General features: G+C 32.6%; 3 protein-coding genes and 1 long non-coding RNA gene across 5 annotated transcripts in view; 2 read left to right on the forward strand and 2 right to left on the reverse strand.

Annotated features, from left to right (window-relative positions):
• The window catches only part of LOC124360787 (testicular acid phosphatase homolog), a 21,779-nt gene extending 18,418 nt beyond the window's left edge, over positions 1-3,361 (reverse strand). For both annotated transcript variants that reach the window (XM_046814686.1, XM_046814685.1), the window contains exon 1: positions 3,231-3,361. In XM_046814686.1, coding sequence (XP_046670642.1) covers positions 3,231-3,303 — 73 coding nt within the window. In that variant the 5' untranslated portion in view covers positions 3,304-3,361. The remainder of the gene's footprint in view (positions 1-3,230) is intronic.
• LOC124360793 overlaps positions 1-5,420 on the forward strand; it is a 58,455-nt gene extending 53,035 nt beyond the window's left edge. The window contains exon 3 of the long non-coding RNA XR_006922275.1: positions 4,874-5,420. This is a non-coding gene — a long non-coding RNA (uncharacterized LOC124360793). The remainder of the gene's footprint in view (positions 1-4,873) is intronic.
• Positions 3,324-17,209, reverse strand: LOC124360788 (prostatic acid phosphatase-like). Its single transcript, XM_046814688.1, has 7 exons — positions 16,702-17,209; positions 12,937-13,041; positions 12,527-12,766; positions 10,928-11,125; positions 9,482-9,608; positions 5,374-5,591; positions 3,324-3,500 (listed from the first exon to the last, which is right to left on the reverse strand). Exons 1-7 carry the CDS (start codon positions 16,915-16,917, stop codon positions 3,345-3,347), a joined length of 1,260 nt encoding a protein of 419 aa, XP_046670644.1. The 5' UTR covers positions 16,918-17,209; the 3' UTR covers positions 3,324-3,344.
• Positions 16,811-17,454, forward strand: part of LOC124360785 (aminopeptidase N-like) — an 88,784-nt gene continuing 88,140 nt past the window's right edge. The window contains exon 1 of the mRNA XM_046814680.1: positions 16,811-16,831. The gene's annotated coding sequence lies outside the window, so the exon portion shown is untranslated. The remainder of the gene's footprint in view (positions 16,832-17,454) is intronic.

The raw sequence follows: 17,454 nt of genomic DNA on the forward strand, positions 1-17,454 counted from the left end.
TAAATAGAATCATGAGGTAACATTATTTATTCATGGATAGTGCTCTTGAGACATGGATTCTGAATTTGGAAATTCACCTTCAAATCATCTCGATGTATCTTACCTGAGAGTTGATTACAACCCAATTACGCTGATAGCAGATTCACCAAGTCAGAGAAGAGGAGGAGGCTTCTTAGCTCTAACTTTGCCTAGTGAAGTAAGACATTCTTTACCAATTAAAAATAAACTGTTTTTTCATGTAATTATGTGTTCACTACAATTACTGTAATTTTCTTCAAAGGTTTGTTATCTACTAGATTTTTTATTTTAGACACTCAAGTATATCCTATAAAGTTATAATTTTATTTTCATGTTAGAACGTTACTTTCTAAAGGTATATCCTTGAAAAGATAAGAGTATTATAATCCCAAATTTATTATTTGATAATTTCCATGTTGGAAGGAAATGTACACTTTTTCATCTACCACGCTATCACTTAGAGGATTAACTCGAGAAAGAATTGAGCTATAGACATGCAATTTTGGGTGAATTTTTATTTTTAAATAACAAAGAGTTAAATAATGCACTACGTCATCGGATTTGGCTGAGCGTTGTTACCAAAGTGTTGCCAGCAGTAACTACACAACTGCATACCATTTAAAAAATACCCGTTATGATACCCTCAAGGTACAAGCGTTGAAATAAAGCACGTCACTGAGAAGCACAAAAATACCTAAAAGTCTAAATTCAAAATAAAAGTAATAAAACTAGACAATTTGAAATTTGTTAAAAAATAAATAACTACATTTTGATGCATTTACAGAAATTATGGCACTCATGCCCTGGAAAAACTAAATTATGAAGTTTATTTAAAAAACGCTGGAAGTTAATGCTCCGTACATCACACATGGTGTAATTTGGGTAGAGGAAGCACATCCTAACATAATAGCCATCAAAACTGCCAGCGCCCTTTTAAACTCTTGGTTTTATCTCTACATATCAGAATCTTTAGGTAACTTTTTTCTCGTTGTCCTTCATACTATACGGCACTAAAGATTGTACTATCCGATTATATAGGCCATAGGGCACTAAACGGCACTATACGGACGTATAGTTCAATCGGTGGTTTTTGAGTATTGGATAGTCGCAATGAACTCAACGATGGTGTTACGAACTAAAGAAGGAACGCATTGCGAACACTGCTGAATGAATGCAATGTAAAACTGCTGAAAGAATGCATTGCGAACCTTGCTGAAAAATATAGTGTAACAATGATGAAATAATGCAGTGTAACACTGCTGAAAGAATGTAATGTAACACTGTTGAAAAAATGTAGTGTAACACTGTTGAAAGAATGTAATGTAACACTGCTGAAAGAATTCAGTGTAACACTGCTGAAGGAGTGCAGTGTAACACTGCTGAAAGAACGCATTGTGAACACTGCTGAATGAATGCAGTGTAACACTGCTGAAACAATGCAGTGTAACACTGCTGAAAGAAATTAGTGTAACACTGTTGAAAGAATTCAGTGTAACACTGCTGAAGGAGTGCAGTGTAACACTGCTGAAAGAAGGCATTGTGAACACAGCTGAATTAATGCAAACTGCTGAAGGAATACATTGGTGAAGGAATGAAATCTGACCCAAACCGATGACACAAATCACAACCAGTGCTCACATATCAGTGGAATTTGTAGAAGCAGTCTTAAAAACCGAAATCCACCTCACAAGAAAACAATGTGTTAGGTGATGGTTTTTGCTCGCATGTGAGGGTTCAACTACACAAGAGAGAACGAAGAATTGCCACATCCTGAAAACGGTATGGTGAGAATATTTAAAATAAAGCTCACAATTAGGGTTTCCCATCAAATTTGGCTTATTTATTTTGTCTGAACTAAATTATTTAGATATGATTAAATACATACAACCCATATTAATTTTCAGATTCAGAAAATAATAGTTATAAATAAATAATATTGAGATTGGATCTTCTCAAAATTAAATCCCCAAATGTTTGGTACCATTTCCGCCAAATTCGGCCTTGACAATAATTGATATTGTGGCAGATACAAAAACATAAACATATTAGTTTTAATACATAAAAGGATTCTCAAATGTGTTCATTAAATGTTATGCCTTATTTCAGTAAGAAACGTAACTTTTATTTCTGTTTTTGGAACATAAAACGTGTAAACTACTACATCATTGTGTCTTAGTTTAAAGTTTGTAATTGACGATGGAAATTTTGAAAGGATAATACTATTTTGGACATTCACCATATTTATACAGAACGCCTTAAAAATCCCCTCCCCCTCCTATTCACTTATGAATTGAGGATGATGTGATTAAGGACAAGGATCGAAGACGCCTACTACCTCGTCACTGAAATCTTACATAATATGAGACATGGTAGCCATCTCGAGCATTTAATCTGAGTTACAGTCAAGATTTTTACCATTGTTCCATTATAAAATGATTTACAATGGGGTTTTATAAAACAATTCAAACTTTAATTACCACCAAATATCATACAGTAACATTAGAGACTATTTTTTACACCCTTCTTCTTTTTATGAAACCTTTAAAATGGTGTGTCACTTGCTACAGGTTCCTATTTAAAATATTTACTTACCATCAAACTATCCAATTTTGGTAGGGGTCAAAATTTTATAGATAAAAAAACTTCAGTTCGTCATATAAACACGCTTCAAAGTAAACCACCCCATCTCTACTTATAATAAAGTTAAGGGGGGAGGGAGGACTTTTGAGAAATACCGTGTAACGATGGCGAATATCCAAACTCCTATATCACACCATTATTGTTACGTACAGTACATTATTAATGGAATCATATAAGTACATTTTGTTAATTCTCAGATTACAAATTAAAATAAAATAGTTACTTTTAAAATAAAATTATGCTTCACCTTATTTTCATTCTATTTCTATATTTCAAAGTCCACAACGATAAATGTAAAAAATGATGATAATGCAACCGAAATGGAGAACTAAAAGTACTTCATAAGCGTAGATAAATAATTGAAAATAGTAAAAATATAATGAGGTTTTGTGCTCAGTCACTTATTTGAAATTACTTATCAATAAACTATTACCAAATTGCCTATACCACTATTACAGAATAAACCATAACAATACATGTTCATTAGTACAGCAATGCAAGCATCTTTTCTACTTCCGTCTTACACTTTCTCGACATAAATCGTGTTTAGTAGTAAGTATTAAATGATTTACCTTCAAAATCACCTAGGTAAACAGCCTTCAATAAACTTCCCACAAACTTAAGCTGTCTGAGACTCACGAGCATTTAAAATTAGTTTTGAGTAATTGTACTACTTAAAATTTTATTCATGGACTAATTTGACATTCACTTTCATAATCTGTAATATTGTAATATTTTTCAGTCATTTTAGAGAGCAACTGAAAATCACAGGGAAAGTCGCAGCCTGGTATGTTGACAAAGGAAGGTTCCAAGTCCTTAGATCCGCCGTCTATGTACAGCACCTACGAACATATAAGACAAATATTAATTTTCTGATAAGTAATACACAATTGAACCTGAGTTTAGCTCTAGATCACTTTCCTTTAAATGCAGCGTCTGTTATCTGACGCTGTCTCAGACTTGACTCCTGGAATCTGGAGTCATGTTAGCCTGAAGAGATCCTAACAAAGTCGACGACGGTGAAGCTCAAAACGAAACATTTACATCGTTTCGACATCAGAGACACCTATATATATATATATATATATATATATATATATATATATATATATATATATATATATATATAGGTGAACTGATAGTCTCATTGTCTCATCAGGTACACCATTGAGTGCACTACTATGTGATAGACAAGATATCCAAGGACAGTGAAGCAACCGAGTTTTCTACACATAACGTAGCTATGGTAGGCAGGGTCGGTTCAACTTAATTTTGAGTTTAGCTCCAATTTTGTGCACTCGTTTACGACTTTAAAAGTATTTGAGTTGCATTAATGCAGACCAACTTTTCTTTCAGTGCATTATTAAAAGAGTGATTTTGCTTACAACTTTTCAACAAAGGTCGCATGATGAACGTGAACGAATAACACTTCTGTGGTTGGTTGGGGAGGCATTTTCCTAAATAATTTATCTCTGTTAAACAAACCCATCAAAATTATATACGTCTTGAGCTATGCTTACGTTAAATTTTTTACCGAACTCATTGTAGACTATCCTCCATTGGATGTGAAGAGTCACCAACTAACTACCTTGAAAACTATTTCTTAATTCCAGTATTCATTTACTAAGTTTGACTTTTACAACTTGAGCCAAGGCAGGAACATTTAACCATCGAGAACAGAACCAACACTGAAAATGTTTTCAGCTGTAAACCAGCGTAATTTGTTAAAGAGTGAACCTTTTGAGTTCGGATTTATGGCATTGTACTCTACTAATAAAGAGCTTTAATTTGATGTACTACTCAACTTGGGTCTTTTTCGTTTAAGGGCCAGCACAAAACACTCTAGCTTGCCTATTCAAAACTCAGATCACGCGATGCCTGCCCGCTGTGTAGCGCTTTGCGCTGCTTGCTCTTTTAGAAAAAAAAAATTAACTCGAGCTTGCAAATTCCAAGCCCAGATCAACTCACCACGCTTTACACACACAACACTCAGACATAACTAACGCAGGTTTCATTACAGCCAAAAGATAAGCGGCGCGCGTTTATGACTGATAAGATAAGACGAGTTTATACTAGAAGTAGTACCTGGACTACTGCCCTACGAACTAATAACACCAAAAAAAACGATTAAATACATTGTCAGTCAGGTATAGTATGTTTGTAAGGTGCTGGCCCTTAAACGAAAAAGACCCCTCAACTTTTGCTGTTGTTTCAGATTTCCTTCTGACTTCTTGCGGGCCAATCCCCTGACATGACAAACAATTGTATTTACTTCAAAAAGTACATTTATAAGTGCAGGAATTAAGTATCAAGAGTCAAACTGTTGACAAACCGCATGACTCACAAAGTCCTCAGTACCTGAGTGAGAGACTGCGTTTTGGGAAGAGATCTCGCAAAGTGTCAGCCGCAACCGGAAGCTTTACTTCCGTAGTGTGAAGTTTGAGTTAGGCCGAAAAAGTTTTCCTATGTTTGGCCGACATTGTATGGTGACCTTACTGGTTTCCTGTTTCCGTAAGTCCTTTACCAGTAGTTGTTTTAAAAAGAATGTAAAATTTTACTTGAGTCGTCCTGAATACCAATTTCTAAATGAGGAACGCTTGTAAATAAAGGTATTTTTATTTATTCATTTATTTATCAATCCCATGAGGGACTTTAATAACACCTGTATATAAATCAATCTATACATACTACATAATTGTGTAATTAAAATATTACCTGAACATGGTGTTGGCCTTCCTGTGGACCACTGTGTAGTTCCAGGATCAGAGCAGAACCAGTTTTCGCGATCCCTCCAAAGTCTCCAAGGCCCAACATCCCAAAAACTGTCTTGATGGTATTATCGTGGCCAGAGTAGAAGTAAAGTCGTCTGTTTGGCTCTAATGTACCATTAATCTTGGCTCCCATGAATCCAATGATCTCTTGGAACAGCTGGCCTAAGAAATCAGTAATAAACTAAGCTTTTTTGGACCAAGGTATGTTCAAACTTTAGTGTTATCCAGGCTATTTCCGTTACATTCCTTATATTTTTATAGGATATAGGATAATATATATATATATATATATATATATATATATATATATATATATATATATATATATATAGGATAATAGGAAAACGTTAATTTCATGTAAGAAAAAGCTTAAGTAAAAAAATTAATGTACGATTATTCAAATACGCGTTCTCGCTGGGAGGATTGTAAGTAAATAGGCTCCACAACCATCATTGTATACTTTGGTACACTGAGCCAATAAGGAGATAATGATATAGGTCATCTGAAAATAATATGACTTGCCAACGTTTCAAGAATTGAAATCTACCATCTTCTTCAAGTAAAAAAGCTCCAAGGCATTAAGAAAACTATAAAATGTAGCAATGAACTGCCGCTAAAGGTTAAAGTAATTAAATGGTATCTGAAGAACTGCATACGTCCATCCTGAAGGAAATAAACCCAAGCGATATCACTGTTCAAGACCCAAAGGCACAAACACGAAGTAACGAAGTTGAATCAATTTGGATTTGTGGTCTTGGCTCTTGTGTAGTGTCATTGCTTGAGTTCATTCTCTCTAGTTTGGACTTCATGCAGTTCGTCAGGTATTACTTAGTTATTGTAATCTAGAATCCATTGCCACATTTTAGTTTTTTAATGACGGAGTTTTTCACCTGAAGACGAGTGTAGATCTCAATGTTTGAAACGTAATATTATACCTTTTGGCAACTCAACATGTAAAGATCCTTCCATTATCAATAACAAACTTTAAATAAAGAAACTAAATACCTACCTGTTACCATCATGATAAGGCAACAAGGTTTGAAGTGATTCGTATTAATGTAAAATATAAACGTTTTCATTTGCACTGTTTATTTAAAATCTAGTATCTTTATCTAGTTTTCAGTCGGTGATATAGGCTAACCATTATTTGTGAGTCTGAAGGTTAGTTTAAGTAGGTCAAGCTAAGAAAATGAGATCTGAGGAAAAGACTATTATTTGATACTTTTAACCTTTTTGACACACCGACCTCCGCCTAATCAATCATAACTAACGAATGATTTCTGTCTTAAGATAAATTCCTCTATAGTTTTCAATGAAAACCAGGTTGTGTAATTATTCATATAAAATAGGCTTTCTTGGCTCCTACAAACTGTATATCACACTACTAAGTGGTTTTAAATTCTAGAAAGAAGATAAGACGAACTGAACCTACTTAAGAATTTTTGATCAAATTATTTTTTTTATTTCTTACTTACCCTATCAAATTTTAATTTGCAACAAACAAAGAATTCTTTGTTTGACTATGGAAGGATTGCTTAGGAAACAGGATTTTCCGGACATTGTTCAGTGAAAAAATACAGTGATACACGTGTTTATGTTTTTCGTCAACTGCATGAATTTTTAACTTTAGAAGAAATAAGAGTAGCTTATTTCGCATACGTCAATCGCTTTAGAGGGGGGGATCATAATGTGGGGTGCTAGTTATAGAAGTATTTTAAATCCACTGTTTGTAACTCAGAAAGCAATACTTAAAGCAGCACTGGGAAAAAATAGGCATTACGCATCGGAGGCGCTGTTCACCGAAATGGATGTTTTGGATATAAGACAACTGTTTGTTAGAGTAGTTGTTGTATATATTTTAAAAAATTACAGAAGTATATTCGAATTTCCGACTGCTCATTACGCAACAAGAAATTTTACATCGTCTATATTTACACCCAGGCTAAATAGAACCTTTTCAAAAACAAATACATTTTATGTTTCTCACATTATTTATAGAAATTTACCAGAATTTCTCAAGGATATGTTTTTATATACATTATCAACTTATAAAATAAAAGTAAAAAACTGGTTAAAAAGTGTAGGTCGTGATTATATGGAAAGGATTATAACATCTGATTACAGAATTTAATGTCCAAAATTGGATTACAGGATGGGAGCGTGTTTTTATATTTGTGATCGCATGGTGATAGTTGTGTGTGTGTGTGTGTGTGTGTGTGGGGGGGGGTGTTGTGTGGGTGTGTGATTGTGAGTGTGAGCGTGTGGTGTTGGTTGCCAGCGTGGTTGGTAGAGGTGCGGGGTAAGATTATTTTGGGGTAGGCTAATTGAAAGGAGGGGCAGAGGTCTCAAGCATTGTCCTGACTGAGGAGTCCGTTTGTCTGTCGGTTTTTTATTTCTTATCATCTAACAGTTCGTCGTTTATCCTTATTTTAATTACCTACATTCACTGATAAGTATGTTTGCTTTTGCGTCTCTTCTGTAACCTCATATTGCTTTTTCTTCTTTACCACTATGAGCGTTATCAGTATTTATAATTATTAAATCAATTATTTTTCTATATATATATATATATATATATATATATATATATATAATATATATATATATATATATATATATATACATATATATATATATATATATATATATATATATATATATATATATGTTTTTTACTAAACAACATTATTTTAACATCTTATTTCCCTAAGAAAATTATTTTTGAATTAATCGCACTCATTCTCTCACGCACATGTGCTATGCACCTATGTGAGGAAACATTTCCACAATCATTAGAGCAGTCTATATATATATATATATATATATATATATATATATATATATATATATATATATATATAAGTATTTAATTTGTTTGCAGTTTTATGTTTTGGTGTTAATTACTAAAGTAATTTTATATTATAAATGTTAAATTGTGCTCCTATGATTTCTTAATTTTTTGTACCATAATGGAAATAAAGATGTTTTTTGATTTGATTTGATTTTGTTTGCATTGTAACACTGAACTATGGCAAATGTCCGGAAAAAATTGGGTTTCCTTCAAAAAGAATTACTTTTGATTTGTATACTTTTGAAGTAGCAGACGTCCGCTTCAATCTTACATATGAAATGTATACACAAAATAGTTTTTATATACATTTGAATAAATAGTATTCCAAAAGTGTTCATAATTAATTCATTTCGTCAGGTTCCAAACAACATACGAGTATTATTTATAGATATGTTTCAATATAAAAATGTTTGTTCATCAAAAAATTGTTTTAATCTTACTAAGCAACCGCATTTTTAAAGAAGCACTATAACACACTGCAAACATATGAGGTACAATACAATTGAAGCGTGCAAAAATGTCATAAATGTAAAGGACTTTCTTTAAAAGCATAATATACCAATAAAAATAAGGGTATATACTTATATAAAGTTTGGAAAATATTAATGCTAGATTTTGACTTTACTGCGTCACGATAGTAACATTAAACAAAAACAATATAAACAAACTAATTTCGAGTAATTTGTATTATAACTAGCGACCAATCTGTTGTATACTGAAATTAAATTACGTTGCACCTTTTCAACATTGTTTGATTTTTCATTTTCATAAGACTTGTTGATACAAAATTTCATTTTCTTGAAAACCAAAGTAATACACTGTTTGAACTCATAACATGTATTTAATTTGGTATCCCATTAAGCTATATTGGAACATACAACAATGTATCTATATATATTATCAAAACATGCTTTTTGTTTCCATATATCACATTTTTTGTTTTTCCTCAAAATATAATACTGTATTGCGAAGCCAATTATAAGTCTTTCTTCTAATAGAGCTCTTTGTTTTTAAATAGAAAAAATCTACATATTAGATTCTTTTCCGAAGTTGCATGGCAGGTATCATTTTGTAAAAGAAACTAAATAAAAAAATAGTCAAAATTGGACTGAATTCAAGCGGAGTGCTTAAGCCGCAAACGCATTCCTGTGTGCAAAATTTACAACTATTATTTTCATAATGTAACATAGTCACAGTTTACCTTGCAGAAGCCGAATCATTGTGTCCGTAGCAATAGTATAGGCCTTGTATATCTCGTCATAGATGCTAATCATAGGTTCGGGATACACAGACTTCGTCCAGGCGGGCAGAGTCAGTCCTTCATTATCCTATACAACATTATCCTCATTTACAAGTTTAGTAAAGTATAAGGCTTGTAAATATCCTCATAGATGCTAATCATAGGTTTGGGATACACAGACTTCGTCCAGGCGGGCAGAGTCAGTCCTTCATTATCCATATACAACATTATCCTCATTTATAACAAGTTAAGTAAAGTATAAGGCTTGTAAATATCCTCATAGATGCTAATCATAGGTTTGGGATACACAGACTTCGTCCAGGCGGGCAGAGTCAGTCCTTCATTATCCATATACAACATTATCCTCATTTTACAAGTTTAGTGAAGTATAAGGCTTGTAAATATCCTCATAGATGCTAATCATAGGTTTGGGATACACAGACTTCGTCCAGGCGGGCAGAGTCAGTCCTTCATTATCCTATACAACATTATCCTCATTTACAAGTTTAGTAAAGTATAAGGCTTGTAAATATCCTCATAGATGCTAATCATAGGTTTGGGATACACAGACTTCGTCCAGGCGGGCAGAGTCAGTCCTTCATTATCATATACAACATTATCCTCATTTACAAGTTAAGTAAAGTATAAGGCTTGTAAATATCCTCATAGATGCTAATCATAGGTTTGGGATACACAGACTTCGTCCAGGCGGGCAGAGTCAGTCCTTCATTATCATATACAACATTATCCTCATTTACAAGTTTAGTAAAGTATAAGGCTTGTAAATCTCCTCATAGATGCTAATCATAGGTTCGGGATACACAGATTTCGTCCAGGCGGGCAGAGTCAGTCCTTCATTATCTAATTTCAAAATGCTCAGAATGTACATTTGGATACTTATAAATATCCCGCCACAAGCATACAGTTCATTTTTGAACCATTAAAATGTATTTACTTTTCTGTTCACAGGAAAAGATATATTAAATGTATGTCAATCCTTGTCAACCCAACCTAAAAACCTGTGTTAAAATATAGAAAATTTTTAAACTGTTAAAGTGTTTTTAATTATATTAACAAGGCAACGCATATGCTGTCATTCCACTAAGCATCCGTTTGTTGTTGCGTTGAGGTTGAGGAAATTGCATACCTTAAAGGTTGAGGAACATTACTTAACTGGTAGGACTAGTACTGGACATTTTAACATGTAGAGCTGGAAAAATGCGTAAATAAATTCACAGTAAATTAGTTACTACAGATCTCAAAAATGCTCGGGAAAAATACAATGGAACGGATTATACGCAACACGGCAAAATTTTGCTTCCCGCTATGAGAGGTACAGATAAAAAATATCAAACAGAGCTTAATTAATAACCGATATCATAAGAACAAATCTGAATATATTCTTACCGCACAGAAGAACGACTCCCAAATATGGTTCATTGCAGCTGTTGGGGACTTTGGATCAATGGTGATCCCTGTGTAGGGCTGAACTTTCTGTAGAAAAGCTAGTATATCTGATCCGTGCTCGTTCTTATATTTGATTAACGACTCGTTCTGGAGTTGACGAAAACGAGGACAGGTTTGTGAACTGGATATTGGAACCATCTGTAACACAGATTAGAACGATGCATATAACTGTTAGGAAATACAATATATATTTTAGATCAAACACCCATTTTTAGTAAATATTTTAGTAGAGTTTTAATACTGTTTTGTATTATTATTCTCAAAATAATTATAAAAGTATTAGTTTTGTATTAATCCGACTGAGATAAATTTAAATCGAAACTACAATTAACTAATCTGCTTTTTAATTTAAATTCATCAAATTATAAAAAGAACTCTTTATGATATTTTGAGCCACCTGCCATGCGTAATTCAATATCTTAGGTATTTTACAATACTAATCGTTGACTGAATTATTCTTTCTGAGAAAATAACAAATAAGATAGGTTCGTTTAGTCTAAGCGTAATTGAGACAGCGACCCTATTTTTATATTTAGGATTTTCCTCAAAGGTTCGTTGGGGCAATGACCCACTAAACTGAATGAAAAGGGTCGATTGATCAACAAGGTTCGTAACAAAAATGTCACTTTTTCCTATTTCATTGAATATTTAAAAAGGTAGTTCACTATTTACAACTACTCTAAATTAAGTATAACGTTTATATTGAAAGAACTGTGTTTTACTCAACCATTCTTTGTGTCACTAATCTAAAACTTAGCTAGGTATAAGCAATGTGAAAAAGGGTCTTACAGTGGTGATAACAATACATTTTCAATTTATTGGATAAAATATAGTTATAGAGTCGTTAAGCCAAAGATCCTCTTTTAGCTGTACAGAGGTCCGAAATGTCAACTAGGCTTGATATATCGACACTATGTAGTCAGAAAATGTCATTTGATGTTCCCGCGTCGTAGTCATCGTACTTATACTACATTGTTTGTTATGAATATGTCACCGTACATTTACAAAAGTAGTAACATTTCGTATTCATGTAAAATAAATTTACATTTTAACATGAGATACAAATATAGAATAATGGTAGTTGCGTAAACGAATCTTTGTAGCTGTATAATTATTTTCTTAATACGGATCTTTGTGACAAAAAACGATTTGAGAAGAAAGAAGAAGGATTTTATTAAACTTTTAGTTTACTTACTAAGTCGGATCGTTGTCACAAAGCTTCGTAGAGTAAAATGTCCTATCTTATGTTTTTATTTTTCTTAGATGGCCGTAGGGGTAACGAATAGTACTGTAAGAGATCCATACCCAAAATTAGAAATAGAAAATGTGATCGCCAATACAACAATTCGTACAGTAAAAGAGCTGATATTAAGACATCGGGTTTTTAACAATTTGTAAGACCATAGCCTTCATATGGTGCTTTTCATTGCTCTTCCTAAAAATACTAAGGTTTATAAGCTACATCACAATGGAATATTACATAAAAGTTGGTTTCTAGCGCAATATTTAAGGATATTCTTGCGGAACGAGATACTATACCATAGTATGGTCCTTTTCGGTGATGAATATGGGGATTGGCTGCCACATGAGGTCCTTATTCCACACTTGGAAGCCCTTGGGAGGATACAGACCCGCCAGAAACTGTGCAGCGCTCATCATGGTCCTGTCGACCAGTGTGCTTTGCGCCAGCATGTCTTCTTGGCGAAAGTGTTCGTCCAGAAACCCATCATACAAGGAGCGAAATTTCATTCCTAAATTATACATTTGGACTCGGCCTCTCTGTAAAGAAAGATATTGATTGGTTTATTGAAGGACTATTTAATACTATATCGTTAACGAGTAATGTTTTTACCACTTTCTTCAATACATAACTTTTTTGATTTCAAGGCTGAGGCTAAGAAGGCTAAGAACGACTGCTAACAATAATATAGATACGATCGAGAACTCACGTTGGTAAGCTGCCCCTCGCCATAAGGCCACACATCGGTATTATTGCTCTGGTACGGGAACGTGGGAAAGGTAACGATTGGTCCGCGGTTCCCATGTCGCGCCAACTGTAAACAAGGAACAGTGAAAACATGAACTTACAGCAGAAAACACTTTTGCGTAACATGAGAATAGTTAGTTAAATAAATATAATATAACCATTCTATCTGGAAAACATATTCAAATGCAATACCAATTTAAAATATGTATATAATTTATCTGATCTATATCTATTGTTTGGGCATAAAACATAAGATTATAATAAACATAATGTTTTCTTTAATTTGAATGCTGAGTTTAGCTCCAGTTCACCTTTATTTATACTGCACCATCTGGTGTGTGAGACAGCGTCAGATATATTTATATATATATATATATATATATATATATATATATATATATATATATATATATATAGATATATTTATATATATATATATATATATATATATATATATATATATATATATATATATATATATATAAACACACACACCCTACTTCTGTCAAAATACAACTAAGGTGGGTTTAAACAGTTATAGTTATAGTTAAATTTAGATAATAACTTTGTCTTTTATATCTGCATGAATCTTTTAATAATTCCTATACTAAGCATGTCAAAAGTGTATTATTCCTGATTCTTTTAAGTTTCTTATCTGGATACTTTCTTACTCTGTGCTCTACAGTAGTTTCAGGAAGTTTGGAGTAAGGACTACTGTCAAGCTTACTCTATTTTTTCAATATTATAAATGCAAAAGAAATTTAAAATAATCATTAAATAAATTCATCATGTGGTAGGGCTCCATAAATCAATATTTAGACAGAAAAGTTGATTACATTGACCAGGCTCTTTCAATCAATAATATTATATAAAAATCATTCTCTTTTTATAATTACCTAATGTTTTCCGTGAACTATTACGATAATATTCTAATAGGAATTCTACTATTCGGGGCAGAGAAGAAGAATCCAACAAATCAGGGAACATTATAATCGGTACAGTTATTCTTAATAATACGGTGTAACTCACCCAACTTTGCTATATGTATATAGATGACATAATAGTTTGATTACAAATAAATTCACAAGTTCTGAATTAAAAGTTAAAAGTACATTATTAAATCCTCAGATGATAGTGGGAAACTTTGGTGGAAAACGAAAGAGGTCCCCCGTCAAGTTGTTGATGTAACTAATGTGTTTTTAACCTTAATGGCCCAGACTAATCTGCTGCAGAGGTGGGAAACTTTTTTAGTGCCTGAGAAACCCTTGAGAGTCTGTGAACGTGATTTTGCTAGTACAATGGTCACGCTAAATTCTGTGTCATCTTTCAACGGTAAGTCCGTATTTCAACCATAGAGTAGATTACCATGGGATGTGCATGATGTGAATCTTAAGCTATTACAGATTTGACTCCTGGAGAGTCACGTTCCTCTGAAGAGATCCAAAAAAAGTCGGCGATGAAGAAGCTCAAAATGAACTCTTAACATCGTTTCATCATCGTGAGACCTAGACTACAAAATATAATGTAATCAAGGTGTACAGATATTCTAATTGCCTCGCCAGGTGCAAAATTGAGTGCCCTTTGATGTTTTTGACACTATCTCTAAGCACGGTGGAACAACCGGTTTTTCATTTTTTTACGTTATGTGCATTATGTTCTGACCAGAGCTGTAAGCCAGTTGAAGTCATATTCAGATTTGTTATTTCGGCATTAAAGGTGTTAATATAATTCAATCAAATCCATCCTAACGTAAATTTGACTTATGGCAGAGAGTCTTGATATAATAGTAAAATTTATTTATATTAATATAAATACCAAAAAGTTGTTATATTGATATAAATTGGGTTGTTGTAAACTAGATTTGTTAGTTGTAACGATTGATCGTTAGCTTTATTTGACAATAAAAAAGACACAATACTACAGTTTTTTAAAAATCAAAGACTCGCAGATTTAGTTATCCCTTCCTTATAAAGTTACTATTGTCTCTATTTCTTTCAAGGTACATTGAGATGTTTCAACACTGCCCCACTTCCATCAGCAGATCATTAACCCAGATATCTTGGGGTTTGTGGCTCAGCAGTGAATATGTGATAACAATATGATTGCTAAGATATGACCTAGTTAGCATAATTAGTTGAAGACAGGGGGTCCTCAGCAAAGTGCCCCAGGGGGCAGTGGACTCAAAAGGTATTTTTGTAATACGTAAAACAGTAATTGTTTTACATAGCTGACCAGATGTTATGAAAAACAGTTAGAAATAAAATAAACTCCCAATCATTATTAAATTCGTTTTAAATAATTAATTTTAACTTATTATTTAACAAAGTAAATGTGAAAAAAACTTTGGTAGATTTTTCTACATAGAAACTAATAAAATTTAGCCACTAACTTGGTTTACAATACAATGTTTTTTTTCAGTTTTTTTGGTTTTCATCGAATCTATATTATTGTATAAAAATCTAGTGGTCTTTGCCTGTCTGTTCGTATGTGAGTTTTACTCAATCATATAAAATTAATGGACCGATTGTATTGAAAATTTATATGGCCAGTACTGAAATTTCAATTCATAAGTTCTTTGGTTACTATAAAAATCTGTTTTTGTTTACAAATCTTTTTAAAAATTGACATTTTCAATGATTACTCACACATGATATCTAAACTAGGACAACACAATTTAAAATAACAGTGACTTATGTAACTTATGATATTCTCCTAAACATGTAAGCAAACCCTTTCATACTTCTTTAAAAATCACCTCTTTCACCTTGATCTCTTACTATAGAAATATAACCTTAATATTTATTATGTATCAAAGTAAAATAACGTCTAGTCTTTTAGATAATAATAGAGTATGTTTTAACATATTGCTGGTGTGAACACACTACGTATAAAGCTAGTATTAAAAACCGGTGGTGACCGTACATTGTTTTCTGTTCAGAAGAATTAATTAGTTTCATGACCACTAGCAATTTTTACACAAAAACAGGAAATTGAGTGTTTAGTTATTTTGCATGTATGAACTTAAGTATTTCAATGATTTCATACCAATCCTTAAAACCACTGAGGACACAAATGCCAAGTAATCCTAAAGGGAGATTCAATAAAAAGGAAAAACCTAATGGGTCGTTATTTTAAAGTGCATAACACTTAATTATTCTTCAAAACACTCTTAAACATTGATAACGAATTACTGTATAAATTTTGTATTTTTGTTTGCATAATTAAACTATAAAAATAAACATCTCTTAATATATATATATATATATATATATATATATATATAATATATATATATATATATATATATATATATATACATACATATTTGATATTTAAAACTTCATATTATAGATTTTTCATGTTGACTTGTCCAAAGCAAATGGGAAGTTTGTATTACTTTTACTTACAAAATTCTATATTTACTTTACGTACTTATTATAACATATACACTAATATTTGTAAGCAAGTTTATAGAAAGTGATCCTAAATAAAAGAGGTTCTTTGACTATAATTTTAAAAACATCTTTAACTTTCTGTATGAGTTATTTATTGAGCATGTTGGCAAACATTTATAATTCTAAATAATATTACAAAAATTACCTCTCTATAATCGCCCCTTTTATCTTTTTCAGTCTGGGTTTAAAAAATGGATTACAGAAGTTTATAATTTGTTTTGCATCGTGAAAAAGTGACGAAATAAAGCAAGTGTTATGCGAAGTGAACTTACGATGAATAGTTGTTGTAAAGTTGGTACGGCTCTGGGGCCTGGTGAGTTGGCAGCATTGACTGTATCAGCTGATGCGAACGCGTTGGTGAGCACAAAAACAATGACGACGAATGGCGACAAGACTGATAAGGTTAGTACACAAAGACGAAACGTACTTTCAGACACCATTTTCGAGGTACGATTTCGCGCACGTATTTTTTCATAACCATACTTCATGATTTCAATCAGAAATGCAATTATTTTATAGGATACTGATAAACATAACAGAAAATTTAGGACACTTTTGTAAACACAGGAGAATCTTCTTGCGATGTCACATGTTAGGAAACAACACTCGGCACGGCCTTCTATATAGTAATTAGTTATAAATAATCAACACACTAGATGAGTTACAAGTAACATTCAAGGTGAAATAGTAACACTCAGAACCTCATACCAAACATGAAAGACTCGGCGAGTGTTCGCTCAGACAGCGCTAGGTTTAACATTGAGCAAATAACGCCTTGAGCTGCCTTGGTCGCGCCAGAGCCGTATCTATTACGTCATCACTTGAGACATCACATAATGCGATATGGGTGCTTGTTTTGATAACGTATTGTGTGTCATTTTATATTGTAAATACTGTAAAACACGTGCTGTTTATTGATATATTGAGTAAAAATACTTGGATTAATCACATATAAAATGGGAAGTCAACCGTTAAATTTGTAAAATGTTTACTAGCGCGTACAAACTAATAATATATTTCGATTA

This window comes from Homalodisca vitripennis, chromosome 4, assembly GCF_021130785.1.
Source record: "Homalodisca vitripennis isolate AUS2020 chromosome 4, UT_GWSS_2.1, whole genome shotgun sequence".
Taxonomy (NCBI): Eukaryota; Metazoa; Arthropoda; class Insecta; order Hemiptera; family Cicadellidae; genus Homalodisca; species Homalodisca vitripennis.

Coding starts and splice junctions, on each gene's coding strand:
- LOC124360788 (XM_046814688.1), bottom strand. CDS start 16,917: ATGAAGTATGGTTATGAAAAAATACGTGCGCGAAATCGTACCTCGAAA. Junction 9,609..10,927: donor GGGAGTCGTTCTTCTGTGCG/GTAAGAATATAT, acceptor AATGTTGTATAG/GATAATGAAGGACTGACTCT. Junction 3,501..5,373: donor AAGGCCAACACCATGTTCAG/GTAATATTTTAA, acceptor ATATGTTCGTAG/GTGCTGTACATAGACGGCGG.